The sequence below is a fragment of the Molossus molossus genome, unplaced genomic scaffold, assembly GCF_014108415.1.
Source record: "Molossus molossus isolate mMolMol1 unplaced genomic scaffold, mMolMol1.p scaffold_m16_p_6, whole genome shotgun sequence".
In the NCBI taxonomy this organism is placed as follows: domain Eukaryota; kingdom Metazoa; phylum Chordata; class Mammalia; order Chiroptera; family Molossidae; genus Molossus; species Molossus molossus.
Genome location: NW_023425399.1, coordinates 72,965,319 through 72,984,197, shown reverse-complemented (window position 1 = coordinate 72,984,197; position 18,879 = coordinate 72,965,319). Strand labels below are relative to the sequence as shown.

The following is an 18,879-nucleotide window of genomic DNA, read 5'->3' as shown; positions in this document are numbered from 1 at the left end:
TTAACATGAGATGAATATTTAATCTTGGAATGCAAAGACTTTTTAAGCATAAAAAAGATTTGACAACATACAAATAAACTGAAATTGTGAAAAAAATTACATTCAAAATTAAAAGGCAACTAGCAAAATAAGAAAATATTGAGGCACTATGACTATACTGTAAAAAATATTTAATAAATGTTTATTAAATTATGTGTTTGATTAAATGTTACTCTTCTGAAATTATTAGGGAAAAACAAAACTATAATTTTAGATAATACATACTCAAAGGTAATTCTAATACCTTACTGAAAATAACAAATGCTTTTTATTATCCATTCATAATTTAGTATAACTTTATTTTCATTATACTTATAGAAGTTAAAATACACACAGGCATAAGATCATGTATTTTTTTTTTCATTTTTAGAAAATTAAATCCCTTATGATCAAAAGGTTATTCTATTTTATATCCTTCAACATAGATTCTCTGTGAATAGCTTCACTCAAATCACTTAGGTTACTTTGTATAATACATTACCTGTAGTTGCTGGTAATACCTTAAAAAAAAAAACTTGCTCAGTGGTTGAGCGTTGACCCATGCACGAAAGAGGTTGCCGGTTCAATTCCCGGTCAGGGCACATGCCCAGGTTGTGGGCCAAATCCCCAGTGTGGGGCATGCAGGAGGCAGCCAATCAATGTTCTCTCTCACTGATGTTTCTATCCCTCCCCCTGTCAAATCAATAAAGAAAAAAAATAAAATAAAAAACAACAAAATTGTAAAAATGTCACTCACCTGACAGAAAATTAACCATACAGAATGAGCTCAATAATGTTCTGAACTTAATAAAGAATTGGTTTATCTCTAATCAAGATAAAACAAAACACTTTTTTTTTTTTCAAATGGAAGAACAAATTCAAAATATACTTTGCTTTAAATACCAATTTTAAAAATCTGATGAGAAAGTATGAGTAGTGGCAAAATAAATAAGTAAATGGGCACATTCAATGAGAATTTTTATTTTAATTATCCACAAAACAATATTATAATACTTTATAAAAATAGTAAGTTTTAGGCTAACATTATTCATTTAAAAAAGTGTTTGTTCTAGAAAGAAGGTTGTTTTTACCAACCTTTTTTTTTTTTTGGTAAGGGTTAAGTTCCACATTAAGACATTAAAGGTGAAAAAGGTCTTGGAAAAAAAATCTTCAAATGTAAAAAGCTGTTTATTTTTCTTGGCAATTTAAAATTACATAACCATTTAAACTGAATACACATTGAGTTAGTGTTATTTTCTTATTATACAATTGGTATTATAAGGAAGAGCTCCATTCAGTTAAAACCAAATGAATACCATCAACTTTTCCTGGCTTATTTTTCTGAACAGAATTAGTGCATAAACATATAATTTTGTTATGCTTTTTTAAATCCTAGAAAAATTATACCCTAGTTCACATGAAGCCCTTTAAAAATCTGATGTCACAGGTTGCAGACATTAAGGGTAAAAGATGATGGAGGTCTTCATAGGGAGATTCTCTTGGAAGAGGGATTCACTACTAAGCAGTTACGTAAACATAAGAAACCACCACAATTTTTAGTACCAGAACCATTGCCAACTTGCATGAAGTTCATCTGTCACATTTTAAAATGGTTTGAATTTCCACATAGATACCATGGCACAGAATGCTAAATTTAATGATAAGGTAAGTACTGACAGTAAAAATTATATTCCTAAATTATGAGGACCTGATATATTGCTTTATTTATGTGACTATAAAAATGTATTTTAAAACATAAATACCAGACTTTTATTTTGTCAGATTCAGTTCCTTTGCTAGATCCTTAAGCCAGTAATGCTGCTATTTAAATTCATATTTTGGAATTTCTGAGTTAGTTATAAAAATCAGTCTTATTTTGTACATTTCATTTCTGTACTTTAAATGGGCAAAAACTGTCTCTCCTTTCACCAATTATTATTCTGAATAAGTTTTCCATTCTAAATCAACTAAATCCTAAAAGAGAAAAAAATTCATCACTATTAAATATATTTAAAAAGTAAATGTAAATTCAAACATGGATTTGAAAACCGGAGTTTTAAAAATGTTTTGCGTAAATGCTGTATCATTGGAATTAATAGGAAGCCTTAACTTAGTTATTCTGAGGCTGTAACAGTCATTTAGTGTTTATGGTTAGATTAGTCTTACAGCCATACCTTATAACTCTTAAAATCTCAAAAAATAGATAAGTGAGAAGATTTGAGTGCCAGCAAAGCCATTTTGTCACACCATAAATCAACATTAAACATAACATTCCATCCCTCTATCTGTAAAACTTGCACATTTTTCTTTTCTCATATTTCTTTTAAATACATTTCTTCTGTTAGTCTATATGCAATAAGAACAAAAGTGCATTAAAATCCCTGATCTAATGATATTTTACATTTGTGGCACCCATCACCATAAGTACATATTTAACTATATCTCACAATATCTATTTAAATGCTGGGACTTTTTTCATGCTATTTTAAAGATTGAAAGATTTTCCTCTTGCATTGGACAGTACAATTTCAATTATATATTGCCATTTAAAAAATCAACACAAACTTACAAAAGTTTAACTCACTTTCTAGTTACCTTCATTATTCTAAACTAAGCTTTTCAGAAAATGATTCAAGTGACAAAGTTCTACTTTCCAGTTCCATGAGTTTGAATATTAACATAGTGCACTGTATTTTCAAATCCCACTGCTGTTGTCTAACAGTTAACCAAATTTTAGATGTTTATATTCCTTTTTGCTTCAAAAACCTTGCTCATTTCCATGCAAGGAGGGCACATATTAAAACCGCATATTAACTTCAACTTAAAAAAACTTTTGAGAGTAATGAATGCAATTTTAAAAAATGGAATGGAATCATTTGGTCCCATGAAGTTCCTTGATTTTAGATTTTAGTATGGTGTATAACTTAATATATCCCACATTTTGTCTATAATGATAAATAATTTTCTCTTAATTCTGAGTTTGGGGAATAAAAAAAAGAAAGTGACTTATGAACAGTAGCCCTGTTGCTTTTCATTGTCATGCTATCACTCACATTGTCATCAATATTTTAATAATATACTTTCTTTGGACCCTGAAATAAATTGGAAACTTCATCATTGGTACTTTAGAGTTTAACACTGGGAACAAAAAAAAAGTGGTTTTGTGCAACCATATCCAGAATTCCAGTTTACCATTAAAAACATGCAAAGTGAAGAAGATTTTCTTCTTTTGATTCCTGTACGTAAGTGAGGAAGTCTACATAAGTTCTTTACATTCTGGCAGGTTTGTGCATATAAAACAGGCTACTTGGATTATAAATTTTCTCCTGGCTGGTACTGTGGCTCGGTAGCAGTGAAGTAGTCTTCCAAGAAGGACTGGATATATTCAAATGTTGGTCTTTCATCAGGGTCCTTCTTCCAACAAAGATTCATCAATTCATGTAGGGATTCTGGACAGCCCTGAGGGCAAGGCATCCTATATCCTCGTTCTACCTGTTCCAGCACTTCCCGGTTTACCATACCTAACACACAAGATTCAAACATTAAAAAACAATGAGGCCAAACACCAGTAGCATACAATGAACCTATTGTGATAATCATTTCATAATATATATGTAGATCAAACCATTACGTGGTTGGTATGCCTTAAATTTACACAGTGATGCGTGTTAATCATTTCTCAATAAACTAGGGAAAAAAAATAGAACAAATCTCCTAGCCACAAAATGATTCAAAGTATAGTAAGTTTACTTAGTAAAATGATTATTTTAACAAATAAATTTTCAATGTCAGACTACATCAAAAAGAGCTTAGAAAATGCTAGACTATTTCAGAATGTCTAATTTTTTTCATTCCACCTAAAACCTTACTTTCAACACTAAGGCCTTCAAAAGCCAACCCCAATTGATTAATAAAAATTTAGGGTGCTACTTTAAAGTTCTGATATTAACAGTTATTAGTTACCAAAGTTGGGTTAATAAAGAACAGTGGCAAGATAGTGTCTAAAAGAACTTTCAGAAGAAAGCATTCTAAAACCTAGTTTTGCCAAGTATACTTACTATGTAACTTTATATTAATTCACTTTCCTGAAACAGTTTCCTTATCTACTGTCACCTGTTTGACTTTCTTCACGTTATTATACAGTTCCTTTCTTGTATTCCTTTAGTAATTGACCCTATCCTCATTCATAGCTCACCATGTTATTATAACTTGTAAGAGAGGGACTGGGAGAGAGGGGGGTTGTGAGTGTGGGAAAGATGACCCAGGATATTTGAGGTATGTTTATTATCTGAGAGAAGAGTAGAGATGAATGGCCCTTTTGGAAAATGCCCTAAGGGAGAAAGCTGAGGTGAATATGGGGCACACAATCTCAAGGATTGTGACTCTCATAGGATGCTGTTCATCCAATGCCAAAATAAAGATAGGGAGGGAGGGAAGGAGAGAGAGACAAGAAAGAAAAAAAAAAAGGCCTTCCCCTTTACATTTCTGCTTGTAATAAACTCCAATTAAAGTGACTAATGGGATAACAAAGAGCTAATACAATGCAAGCTTACCTGGATACGGCACTCTGCCCTTTGTTACCAGTTCTGTCTGTAGAATTCCAAATGACCATACATCAGACTTTATTGTAAATCGACCATATAGTGCAGCCTCAGGAGCTGTCCATTTGATTGGAAATTTTGCACCTAAAACAGTATTGAAAATCTTGCTTCAATAAATTGTTTTTAGAAATCCATTTGTGTAAATAATGGCATAAGGAGGGCTAATTTTTTGTCAGTATCCTCATTGTATATATCAACAGTGTTAAATTCTTCAAAAGTACAAGATACATAGAAAACTTTTTTTTAATATTTAAAATTTGTATTAAATCACATTTGTTTCTGATAAGATATTCAATGACATTAAAAAAAATATATTATTGGTAGGTACAGAAAACCATTAAAAAAAATAGAGGTAGAGCCCTGGCCAGTTTGGCTCAGCGGTTAGAGCGTCGGCCTGTGATCCAGAGAGACCCGGGTTCGGTTCCCGCTAGGGGCGTGTACCTCGGTTGCAGTTCGTCCCTGGCCTTGGTTGGGTCATGTGGGTGGCAACCACTCGATGTGCCCCTTTCACGTCGATGTTTCTCTCTCCCTCTTTCCCTCCCACTCTACCTGAACAAAAAATAAAAAAATGTCCTCGGGTGAGGATTAAAAAAAAAAAAAAAAATAGAGGTAGAAATTCTAATAAGAAATAATGATACAATCATCAAAACGGAAAGGCTACCCACTGTATGGGAGAGCATAATTGCCAATGATATATCAGATAAGGGGTTAATTTCCAATACATATAGAGTGCTCATATAACTCCACAAAAGGAAGACAAAAAGAATCCAATTAAAAAATGGGCAGAGGAACTAAATAGACACCTCTCCAAACAGGACATACAAATGGCTAAGAAACATATGAAGAAATGCTCATCATCACTAATCATCAGAGAGATGCAAATTAAAACAACAATGAGGTATCACCTCACACCTGTCAGAATGGCCGCCATCAACAAATCATCAAATAACAAGTGTTGGCGAGGGTGTGGAGAAAAGGGGACTCTAGTGCACTGCTGGTGGGGATGCAGAATGGTGCAGCCACTATGGAAAACAATATGGTGTTACCTCAAAAAATTAAAAATTGAACTTCCATTTGACCCAGTGATCCCACTTCTAGGAATATACTCTAAGAAGCCTAAAACACCAATCAGAAAGAATATATGTACCCCCTGTTTGTAGCAGCACTATTTACAATAGCTAAGATCTGGAAACAGCCCAAGTGTCCATCAGTAGACGAATGGATAAAAAAGCAGTGGTACATATACACAATGGAGTACTACGCAGCTGTAAGAAAGAAAGATCTCTTATCCTTTGAGACTACATGGAGGGACCTTGAAAGTATCATCCTAAGTGAAACAAGCCAAACAGAGAAAGACAAATACCACATGATCTCACTTATTTGTGGAATATAATGAACATAACAGTCTGAGGAATGGGGTAGTCCCAGAGACGCGGAAGCGGGTACAGACTGACAATCCCCTAAAGAGGGGGGTGGTGGGGGAGAGATAAACCACAGAACTTATATGCATGTATGCATGAACAGTGGACATGGACAACAATCTGGGGAAAGGGCAGGGAGGGAGGGGGAGGGGGGAATCAGTGGGGGAAAAAGGAGAATCATCTGTAACAAAAATTAATTAATAAAAATAAAAATAAAATAAATATAAAATATCAAAAAAAAAAAAAAAAGAAATAATAAAAAACAAGTATTATAGCCCTGGCCAGTTTGGCTCAGTTGGTTGGGGAGTCATTTATACACTGAAAGGTCGTGTGTTCAATTCCCAGTCAGGGCACATATCCAGGTTGCACGTTTGATCCCTGTTGGATGCATACAGGAGGCAGCTGATTGATGTTTCTCTCTTATATCAATGTTTCTCTCTCTTTCCCCCTACTTCTTTCTCTGGAATCAATAAAAACATATCCTTGGGTAAAGATTCAAAACAAAACAAAAAAACATGTATTACAGGACCTATAAATTTTTGGTAAGTCTATCACCTAGTAGCTATAGCTAACCATTGGCTGTTGGGTTCTAACGTCTACTGGTTTTTAACATCATCTTTTTCATTTTATGATATTTCTCTGGAAAATTTCATTGTACTATCATTTTTAAAAGCCTGTATTAATTTATTCAAATGTTTATTGTGTGCTTTTTATGCACAAGACATTATCATAACTGTTATGGGAGAGAAAAACATAGCCTTTGTGCAGCTTATATACTTACAGTGGTGACTACAGGTGTTTCACATCCTTCAGGTTTTTTCTGTATGTATGCATATAGTGTTGTAAATAGCTTGTTAGATGTTCAGACAAACAGAAGATCAATTTTCATAATCACAAAAGGTTTCATTAGAAAGGGGGTAACTAAGTTAAGCTTTAAAGAATGGTTAGGCCCAGCTGGTATGGCTCATGGTTGAGCATCGACCCATGCACCAAAAGGTCGCTGGTTCAATTCCTGGTCAGGGCACATGCCCAGGTTGTGGGCCAAATCCACAGTAGGGGGCATGCAGGAGGCAGCCAATCAATGTTCTCTCTCATCAATGTTTCTATCTCTCTCCTTCTCTTCCTCTTTCTAAAATAAAGAAAAAAATTAAATAGAAATAGAGTGGTTAGAATTTTTTTAGGTGAAGATTATAGAAGAATAGGAAGATGTTCTAGCTGGAGGGAACTACACAAAGGTATAGATGTTGAAAAGAAAGCACTGGGTTGAAGGCAGGGTTTCTTAACCTGGTACTACTGGCATTTGGGGATAGATAATTCTTTGGTGGGGACTAGCTTCTACATTGTAGGGAATTTAGTAGTATGCCTGACCTCAACCCACTTAAATGCCAGTAGTAGCCTCCCAGCTGTAACAACCCCAAAATGTCTCAAGATAAGTGACATTGCCAAATGTCCCATAGCAGGCAAAATCACCACTGGCTGAGAATCTGTGGTTTAAGATAACAGTTCCCAATAGTTTGTATAGCAATGTAGTCTTTGACAAAAGGTTACAATCTGATGGAAAAAAGAGAAAGAAGGTTGACTATATATCAATTTACAAAGCTAAAATTATTCATTTATAGGTATGTACTTTATTCTGAGATCATGATGAGTGATAAGGCATTTATTTTTGTAGGTATGAAGGTTTACTGAAGATTTCATGCAGGATGGACAGCCTCTGTGGTGATGTATACTGAACTTTACTTAATCTCTGCCTAAATTATACTCTTCAAGGCCCTGTTCTCAAGCCATCACGTTGGTGAAGTCTTTCCTGTTCTCTTTGCTTTTCCAAAGTGTTTTCCATGTACTCTTTTTTAAAACACTCTTACCCGAGGATATTTTTCCATTTATCTTCAGATAAGAGTGGGAGGGAGGGATGGGAGGAGAGGGGGGGAAAAACACTGACATGAGAGAGACACATCAATTGGTTGCCTTCCACATGACCCTGACCAGGGCTGGGGCCAAACTGAAACCTAGGTACGTGCCCTTGACTGGAACTGAACTCGTGACTCTGATCAGTGGGCCAACAATCTAACCGCTGAGCCAAACTGGCCAGAGCTCCATATATTCTTTGACATTAATTATACAATAGCTTGCTTTACAGTTATTTATATATAGATCTATGTTGCTCATTAAAATGCAAGCAATTCGGCTGGCCTGTGTGGCTCGGTGGTTGAGCATCAACCCACGCACCAAGAAATCACAGGTTCAATTACCAGTCAGGGTACATGCCCAGGTTGTGGACCAATCCCCAAAGAGGGGCATGCAAGAGGTAGCCAACTGATGTTCTCTCTCATCAGTGTTTCTCTCCCTCTACCTTCCTCTCTCTCTAAAAATCAATAAAGGGAAAAAAAAATTTAAAGAAAAAAAAAGAATGTAAGCAATATGCCCTGGCTGGTTTGGCTCAGCTGTTAAAGCGTCAGCCAGTGGACCAGAGAGTCATGGGTTCAATTCTGGTCAAGGGCACATAGCTCAGTTGCAGTTTGGTCCCTGGCCCTGATCAGGGTTGTGCAGGAGGCAACCAGTTGATGTGTCTCTCTCACATTGATGTTTCTCTCTCTCGCCCTCCCATTCTATATGAAAATAAACAGAAAAATATCCTCAGTGAGAATTTAAAAAATAAATAAAATAAAATATAAGCAATAATATTTATTGAGCATCTACTATGTTAGATAATGCCAGATATTATACATCTATTACTTCACTCAAGTTTCACAACAATCTTGAAATGTAAACATTACCATAAAATTTTTATTAAGAGACTGAGGTTCAGTCAAAAGGGTCTGATAAGTTGTTTGAAATCTCTAGGCTAATAAGTGATGGAACTGGAATTATGAAACCCATACCCTTCCCATATGCATATATATGTGTTCATTAAGTGTGCACTGAATGCAAGTTTAGAGAGGCAGATGCCAAATAGAAGACACAACCTATGTTAATTTCCACAAGCTCCCTTCATTCTTTACAGTGTCAATTTTTCAAATGTTTTTAATCACAATTTTATAATAAAGACACTATAAACTTGGCTTAGAAATGGTTTCCAAAGCCTTTATAAAATTATATACTATTTAATATATTAGCTTCAAATATACCTTTTCTGTTCCTTGGTACAGTAAAATTTGGATGGTTCTGAAGTTTGTTACAAAAGGAATTTTAAAATGTTTATTTGTTGGTGTGCCAAAAGAATTGTAAAGGGAACTATATTTACAATGCAAGAATACTCAGTCAAGTTCTTCTTTGGGGAAATAACTATCAGAAAGTCATGGTATCATGTATTCTGTAAAATCCTGTATTCAAAAGAATGGTAAGAAAATCTGTTGAACATTAGGTTACAAGCATTTATCAAAAAACAATTTTACCTTGTCTTGCTGTATATTCATTGTCTTCAATTAACCTTGCTAAACCAAAATCTGCTATTTTGCACACAAGATTTTCTCCTACAAGAATATTAGCAGCCCGAAGATCTCGATGAATATAGTTCATTCTTTCAATATATGCCATACCATCAGCAATCTTGTAAAGGAAAAAAAAAAGGACATATGATACAAAGGGAAGGAGGGATAAAACAATTTTGGTTAATGTTAAGTCCAATCACTAAAAAATCATATGTCTAGAAAGGAGATGATGGTAATGGCATAATCTTGCAGATAACAGAAAAAACAGAAAACACTGTAATTGAGGAGGAAGACAGGGAAGAGGAATGAGGTGTAGGGGAGGAGTAGAGGCAGGAAAGGGAAGAACAGGAGAGGAGGAGGAAGGAAAGGGAAGGAGAAACAACAGAGATGTATGTGGCCTACAAAGCTTAAAACATTTCTGGCCCTTTACAAAAACAGTTTGCCAACCTCTCCTGTAGAATGTCTATAAGCCTTGAACTCAGGAGTGTGGACTATGCTTGGCATATGTTGAAGTCTCACATGTACAGTTTCTTAGAACAAAGTTTCTCTAAATTTCATCATATGCTAGAGGTTTCCAAAAGTACCATTTCCTTTGGAATAGCAATCATTCACTGTCTGAAATTTTATCTGTTAAAATATAAATACTTATAGCCCTGGGTGAGTGGTTCAGTTGGTTGGAGCATCGTCCCATACACCAAAAGGTTGTGGGTTTGATTCCTGGTCAGGGTACATACTTAGGCTATGGTTTCAATTCCCAGTTGCGGCGCCTACGGGAGGCAACTGATTGATGTTTTTCTCTCTAAAAAAAAAAACAAAAACATATCCTAGCCCTGGCCAGTTTGGCTCAGCTGTTAGAGCGTCGACCTGCGGCCGAGAGAGACCCGGGTTTGGTTCCCGCTAAGGGCACGTACCTCGGTTGCACTTTGTCCCCGGCCCTGGTTGGTCGTGCGGGTGACAGCCACTCAATGTGTCCCTTTCACGTTGATGTTTCTCTCTTTCTCTTCCCCCAACCCCACTCTATCCGAGCAAAAAAATGGAAAAATGTCCTTGAGTGAGGATAAAAAAAAACAAACATATCCTAGGTGAGGATGAAAACATACATATAAATTTTATATTTGTGGAGGAATATGTTTATGAAAGGCCATATGACTCAGGACAGAAGTGTAATGGTAATTATATACCTGGTTCTACTACTACTATTATCTGAATTTTAGTTACCGCTGGTCTTCAGACACTACATTATCTATAACATGGAGATCAGACTGGATTATCTCTAATGTCTCTTCCAGCTCTAAAATTCCATGATTTCACTAAATAATGGTATTCTACTTAAATTGTTTTATATTTTTAATGTACATTTTCAATTCAGATTGATGATACATGTATAGATATACAAGTACCTGAGCAGCCATATCAACCAACTGCGGGAGCTTCAAATACTTTCCATCGCCCTCCTTCAGGAAATCTAATAAGCTCCCTATAAGAGACAGTAAGACATTCATGGAAAATAAGCAAACGAATCACATCACAATATTAAACTTCAGCTTTTCATTCTTTAATATTTTTTTGCAACTTTAGAATTTCTGACTAACTATCTTTAAGATTCTAGAAGAGGCTCCTAAACTAAATTTTATAAACTTCTCTTGATAACATATGAAAAAAGGAAAAATGTGATCATTTTGCCAGATTATAGGCATTCCTTCCTTGCTTTGATCAAGATCAACATCTCCAATTTTGATTCAAAAAGTAATATAGATACTTATACATTTTTAAGTCAATCTGAATCAAGAACTCAGGACACCTGAGAATATCTGGGGTACTTAAAACTAAATCTAGGTAGCTGAGTTGTCATGGAACTGTTAGTCCAACTAACTTCATTTTCAGCAGAAGATATCATAGAATAGCAAAGTATTATGAATAATAGCAAAGAGAAAGCCTTGAATGTCTAGCTGCTATTCCTCTATTACTGTGTTTGTCCATTTATCTGCCCATTCAAACTACTAAGGGTCTACTTCTACATGTGAGGTACTGCAAAGAATATAAAGACAAATAAGTCATGGTCTCTGCCCTTGAAAAGATCTTGATCTAGTATGAAACTATAGTATACAGAGCTACAAAATACATGCAAACAAACGCTCTAAATAGGTGTTATGAAAGTTATTATAAATAGTAAGCGGAGACACAATGAATATAGTTAATTCTATGGACAAGTCAGAAAAGGTTTTACAGAGAAGATGCATTTTAAAGGAAGTATGGGGCAAACAGGAGTTCCAAGAGGGACTAACAAGTACAAAGTCTGTAATGCATAAAACAGCAAAGTAAGTTCAGGGAACTGAAAACAGTCCTTGCTATGCAAGAACAGAGGGCCCAAAGATGAGAATGAGGCAGCAGAAGGAAAAGAGTCAGAACACATAAGGTAATGCATAAATGAACTTTATCCTTTTCATATGAAATTTTATGCTGAAAAGCAATATGATCGAATTTATGTTGAAAAGCAGTAACTCCAATAGTAATATGAAGAATAACATTGGGCCAACGCACATAAAAGAATTAAGCTTAAATTTCCTGCACTAGTCTAGGAAACAGAGACTAGTATGTTAAAATCTAACAATGACAACGGAAATGGAGAGAAGGGGAAATTATCAGAGAGATTTAATAAACAGGATAGACAGCAGTCAATGAACTATTATTATATAAGGGGTTGGGGAAGTGAATACTGCTGGGCCCCATTCCCAGAGTTTGCATTTCTAACAAGTTTCCAGGTGATGCTAATGCTGCTGCCATTCAGTGCACACTATAGACTCTTACATATGTGCAAAAGGAGGCAAGTACAAGGATATTCCCTGTAGCACTGCCTATCCTGTATCAGTGACAAACTAAAAACAGCCTAATGTTCATTGGAAAAGGAATGAATAACCAATGGTATATTCATAGAGAATTTTATCAAATACTGTTAATAGGTAAATATATATTAGTAAAAATATATCAACATAAAAAATGCAGATGGGAAAGGTAAAGCACCAATTTCAAAACTGAGGTTACCTCTGAAGGGAAATGGGTCCAAAGGGACTAAAAAGAAGGTCTAAAAGGAGAATGGGTCTCAAGGAGGGGTAAAAAGAATTCAATTAATGTGTTGTTTCCTTAGTAGAAAGATCTGAAGCAAATATGAAAAAATGTAAACATTAGTTAAATGTGAATGGTGTTACAGTATTCTTTGTATGTTTGAAATACTCCATAATTTTTTTTAAACACTTTGAAAATTGTTGACGTTAAATAAACCTGAATAGCTTTTAAAAAGAGTAAATGGCTGGTTAGAAAGTGGAGACTGGGAGTATTGTCTGTTCTTAAAAAAATTTTGGCTGTGAAGGGAAGCAAAAAAGTAGAGTAGTGGGTGAAAAACAGATGTTGGGGATAGAGAGGATTTTCTTTTTTAATGTAAGAAGGATAAAGAAGCATCAAGTACACAGTAAAGGAATTGTCCTTAAACAGAGGACACTTCTTTTTCTTAACCTGGAAGATATACAGTTCTCCTTGATCAATACACTAAGTAGAACGCCATTCAGTGTAACAATAGATAATTGCTAAAATAGTGCAAAAGCTGTAGAACATAGAAATCCAGGATTGGAATTTGTATCATTTGGACAATTCTTCTTTTCTGATCTTTAACCAGTTACAAAAAACCCCCAGCTCCTTTCACCCTACCCGCTCAAATGTTTCTTATATCCATTTATCATAGAATGTTTTGGGTCTTATCAGTGGTCCTTAACTTTTTCTGGTTTATAAAGTTATCTGGGTGTGTGTTTGTTTTTAAATTATGGGAGGGTTTATTTATTTATTTATTTTGGTGGTGTGTGCCCCTAGCAGGAACCGAACTCGGGACTCTCTGGTCCACAGGCCGATACTCAACCGCTAAGCCAAACTGGCCAGGGCTATCTGGGTGTTTTTAAACCTTTGATACCTTTTGCCCTGGGCTGGTTTGGCTCAGCAGTCAGAGAGTTCGCCTGCGGACCAGAGTCCTGGTTTTGGTTCCCGCTAAGGGCACATACCTTGGTTGCAGTTTGTCCCGGGCCCCTGTTGGGGTTGTGCGGGTGGCAACCAGTTGATGTGCGTCTCTCACATTGATGTTTCTCTCTCTTCCTCCCGCTCTATCTAAAGATAAATGCAAAAATGTCCTTGAGTGAGGATAAAAAAAAAATTTTTTTTAAACCTTTGATACCTTATAATAAAGAGCACAGTGCCTTACATATTAGACACATCCAATACATTTTGGTTGTTAATTTCTAGAGTAGTCTAAAGATTTCAGAGGATATAACAATCATGACACACTGGAATATTAGTGGAAGGCTTCTAACACCTGACTTAAGTACAGTCTGAAGGAAGTATAGTTGATAGACTGGTTAAGAGATAGGGAAACCAAATTCTGGGTGAAGGAAATAACATGAATCAACCCACAGAAACAAGAAGCAACAAGAAGACCCATCTGGCCAGAAAAGTGAATTTATATGGGAGCACTTGAGGCAATGAGTTTGGATGGATTACAGAGAGCCAACTGCTATGTACCTGAATAGCAAGATGGGAAATTACAAAGTTTTAAAAACTAGAAGAGACATTTGTGATTTTACATTCTAAATCTTCCATCTAGAAATAACCTAACCCATCAACCTGACACAGACTTCCACCATGCTCCCCACAATAAAATAATTCTTGAAATCAATATACAAACCTAATGGACCATTAGCTTTATATCCATTATATTCTTATGCTATCAATATCTTGATTTAAATTTCCTCTTTGTTGGTCTCTTTCTTCCCTTTCTAGTTCATCTAATGCACTCTGAAATGGGATATCTGGCAGTGGTTTGCAGGAGAGCTTCCTTTCAAAAAGTTCCATGTGCTTTGGGTCTTTAGGTATGTTTTGGCTATCAATTAATAGACTATGTCAGTTATTTTAACCTTTTGGATTTTCTGTCCCTTTTAGGGACATTTCCTATAGCATTTGTAGAGCTTGTAGTTGACCCTGTCACCACTAGATGGAACTATATTGTTTGCCAAGATGGACTACTGAAGGATGACAAAATCAGTGTTAATATGGATAAGTGACTCCTAAGAGAGTAAAAAAAATGTAGATAAGTGAGCCTATCAGCATATTTTATGGTTCTTTTCTAAAGCATGTTGGGCAAAGGAAAAAAGAGGGAACAGCAACAACCTTCTCTTGTCTTTATCCTCACCCTACCCAACCTCGTAACAAAAGGTCCCACATTAGTGTCTGGGGTTTGGGAAAATGGAAACATTTCAGTTGACAGTAGTACAAAAAAAGATAGTTTCTAGAAGTCCTAAGTATAAAAATTATATTTATATTAAAATGAAATAAAATTAATGTCTTTATCTGATTTCTTTGCTTTAGTAACAAAGATACAAATATCTTTCTGATTGAATTATTTTAATTCAATTTTTACAAATACTTTCTTTTTCACTTTCCTAGCTATTCATTTCCTTTGGTCACATGGAATAAAGGACTATTTACTTTCAAAATCAGCCTACTTATTTTCCTTTTAAATTTTATACTATCCTTTGAAATAACTGGAGCTAGTGCTAGTTACATAAACAAAATGTAAGATTTTTTTCAAATGTCTACAGAAAAATCTTAAATTAGAAAACACTATACAATAAAAATGTGTATGCATAAAAATAAACTTATTTTTAAAAAATTTATTAACATATACTCTAAGAGATACTAATATACACATACCTTTTGACATAAATTCAGTGACAATGTAAATTGGCTCTTCAGAAACAACAGCATATAGTGGAACAAGTTTATCATGTCTTAATTTTTTCATTATCTGAGCCTCTTGAAGAAAAGCTTCTGGCATCATTGTACCTGGTTTTAGTGTTTTGATTGCTACTTTTGTGGTTCCATTCCATGTTCCTAGAGAAACAACACTTTTATTATTTTAATCTAATATTTGAAAAAAAATTCATATCTAACTTCAATGAGCAGCAGTGATTGTCAAATATTTCAACATATCTTATAAATTATGGCATTTTGATCTATGGCTAAACAAAGACAAAACAAACAAACAAACAAAAAAACAGAAGTTCAGGCTTCTTACCCATCCATACTTCACCAAAACATCCTTGTCCTAGTTTAACTTCTAGTCGTAAAGATTCTCGAGGGATTTCCCAAGCATCTTTTGCAAGACCTTGAGTCTGGGGTTTCACAGTTGGACATACAGTTGTTAACTTATGACATAAGCCATCAGCATGTTCTAGATAAATGAATAAACTATACATGTAAAACAAATTACAAAAATTAAGGTACATGTAGTGTATCAATGTTTTAAAAAGTTTAAATTATAGAAAAAATATGTTTTATCAGCTTTTATTTTTTTTTTATTTTTATTTTTTTTAATCCTCACCTGAGGACATTTTTTGTTCAGGTAGAGTGGGAGGGAGAGAGAGAGAGAGAGAGAAACATCGATGTGAAAGGGACACATCGAGTGGCTGCCATCCGCACGACCCACCAGGGCCGGGGACAAACTGCAACCAAGGTACATGCCCTTAGCGGGAACCGAACCCGGGTCTCTCAGGACCGCAGGCTGATGCTCTAACCGCTGAGCCAAACCGGCCAGGGCTTATCAGCTTTTAAATAAAAGCACAAACACAAAAAGGGAATTGTACGTAAAAGGCAAAACACACAAAAAATAAAACATTTAATTACATTTAAAAAGTTATTTATTGAATACTTATGCCCCAGCTATTGCACTAATTCAGCACCTTACAGGTATCTCATATAAATGAGTCTTGGAAAATTTATCAACTTTTTCAACGTCACCCAGCTGGTAAGTGATGAAGATGAGAGTCCATCTGGCTACCTCCAAAGTTCTGCTTTTGACTACTTTGCTTTATTCTTTCCAAAAAAAATGATACCATAAATTGCTATTTTTAATAACCACTAATATAAAAGGCAGACCAAAAATCAAAGAAAAACTTCTTTTAAGAAACAGATTTTTAAATAAGGGAGACACAAAAACAGGGAATCCCAAATTCATAATGGCTTTAGCTGTAAATCCCATTTATACGATCTTTCTTATTGCAAATAAGACATGTTCCCTCCCATTCTCAACAAGTAACCATGCAAACCCACATGCTAACAAGTACAGTTACAACTGATGCCACTGCTTGGCAACATATTTGATCAATGTCAACACTGGAGGTTTACTTGATAGACTGTTTGCAGCTAATTGTCAATGAAGAAGAAATTGCCATGAAAACTTCCCTTCCCCTAGCATTAATCATTTAAAGACTTTCAGATGCATTCAATCATCAAATTGGCAATGAAAAAATTTGAGGCAGATTTTAATATTAAATATCTTTCCAAGGTCCTTGAAAAACTAAAGAATGTCTATAGTTGCTATAGGTTCATTCGCAGGGGAAAAAAAAATGCATCATCATTGGGTTTATTTAATTCAATAAATAAAATCTCACTGCGTTTATACTTTCAGGAATTTTATGTAGTCCAGTCCATGAAGAGGAAAATAAACCAAAAGGATATCTGGTACAGCATTTTAAGTTTTTAGCTTTACCTTCTTTTTAAAAAAATATGTTTTTATTAATTTTAGAGAGGGAGAGGGAGAAACACTGATCAGCTGTCTGCCACACACCTCCTTCCTGGGGATCAAGCCTGCAACCCAGGCTTGTGTCCTGACCAGGAATCAAACCAGCAACCTCTTGGTGCATGGGACGATGCTCAACCAACTAACCCACAGTGGCCAAGGCAGCTTTACCTTTTTAATAAATGTCACTAAATAAAATATTTGTTGTTGCCTTTTTATCATCACAATCTTTCTTCATATTTAGCTGTCATGAAATGGAACACCAATGTAAATACTACACCAGCAAGATATAAAGATCTAAATGGAGATAATCTAATTTTAGCACATCACCCAAGAACCCAATTCAGGTAATAAGTATTACCTGTTTCTCATTTTAAAACTAGAATACAACAGACATCCAGTGAGCACATAATGTGTGTAAAGTAGCATGCTAAATCTTATGGGAAATGAAGGTATGAATTCTGTTCTCATAAAATACAACATAAAGAAATAATTTTCACCTTTAAAATATTACATACCTGTGTAGTGTTTAACCAATTTTTGCAGAGTATCAAATTGTGCTCTAGTTGTGATATAGTATCCACCATTGTCAAGTTTCCTAATTTTGTAATGTTTCACATTGTCACCCTTTACTTCATCCCAATCACGAATAGAGAGGGAATAAGCACCTGGTGGGACAGGGAGAAATGAAACCTTTTATGTGTCTTTCTCAAAATACTGCCCAGGAAGATTTTTGTACTTATATATTAATATAACAATATTCATACCTTTAGTAGTTTCACTCTCTCTTACTAAGAAAATACCTCGTTGATTCCCAGGATTCAGAAGTAATCTTTCAGCATCTTTTCTCCCCATTTTGCCAAAATACCATCTGGAAAGAAACAGTGTTCTGAGTTACAAATATGTAAGGGTAAGAAAAATGATACATAAGTATTAATAATAATGGAATGAGATAGGGTAGATGACAAAAAACAGCTTAAAAATATAGTAAAACATAAAAGACCTTTATTATTAACTAGGACTATTACAAATCTTACTGTTAGAATATACTCTGTCAAGTATTCCATGCATAGACTATTCAAACATGTCTCTTAAACTACACCTGGCAGTCACAGGAACAGTAAATGGAGAAAGGCAGACAACAATGGCCGACAGAGTCTTTCAGTGACAGATGGAAATACTAAGACTACAGGAGGAAGAATAAAAGTGGTTCTCTGGCAACAGTGTGATAATCTGATTGCAGTAAGATGCAAGTAAACCATATCCAAATTAGAAACTCTAAATTAGTGTAGGTTTGATTTAGTATAGTTTTGTGAATAAAAATAAATCTCTGCAATGGAAGGTCTTAGAAGAGTGGAGAAAAAGACAAAAGAACAAAACAAAGTAATAAGTGCCAAATCAGAACAGAGACTTATGGAGACAAAATACATTTTATTAATAAAAGAAAAGAACACCTACTATGTGCAAGGCACTGTTTTAAGTGTTGTGACATAAAAATGAAATTGTATTTATGGATACCAGATAACTTGCTTTGACCTAAAAGTAATGTCACTGAAGGTGAACTTTAAAAAATACTAGACAGAACTCCCATATACCCTGCACTAGGCTTCCCAAATGTTGACATTTTGCTTTGTATATTCTCTATCCCATGTTCACTTTTTTCCCCTGAACCTATTGAGAGAAAGTTGCAAACATGCTGAATCATGACCCTAAATCTTTCAGTAAGTACTTTCTAAAAAAACAAGAATACTTTCCTACATAGGAGAAGTACCTAAGTCAACAAATTAACACTG

The 18,879-nt window shown here is 34.9% G+C and overlaps 1 protein-coding gene across 1 annotated transcript in view; it reads right to left on the bottom strand.

Moving 5' to 3' along the window:
• Positions 1 to 1,122: 1,122 nt before the first annotated feature.
• Positions 1,123 to 18,879, bottom strand: part of YES1 (YES proto-oncogene 1, Src family tyrosine kinase) — an 85,034-nt gene continuing 67,277 nt past the window's right edge. The window contains exons 5-12 of the mRNA XM_036245507.1: positions 17,854 to 17,957; positions 17,605 to 17,754; positions 15,584 to 15,739; positions 15,220 to 15,399; positions 10,872 to 10,948; positions 9,436 to 9,589; positions 4,572 to 4,703; positions 1,123 to 3,539 (exon numbers count right to left, since the gene is read on the bottom strand). Coding sequence (XP_036101400.1) covers positions 3,331 to 3,539; positions 4,572 to 4,703; positions 9,436 to 9,589; positions 10,872 to 10,948; positions 15,220 to 15,399; positions 15,584 to 15,739; positions 17,605 to 17,754; positions 17,854 to 17,957 — 1,162 coding nt within the window. The 3' untranslated portion in view covers positions 1,123 to 3,330. The remainder of the gene's footprint in view (positions 3,540 to 4,571; positions 4,704 to 9,435; positions 9,590 to 10,871; positions 10,949 to 15,219; positions 15,400 to 15,583; positions 15,740 to 17,604; positions 17,755 to 17,853; positions 17,958 to 18,879) is intronic.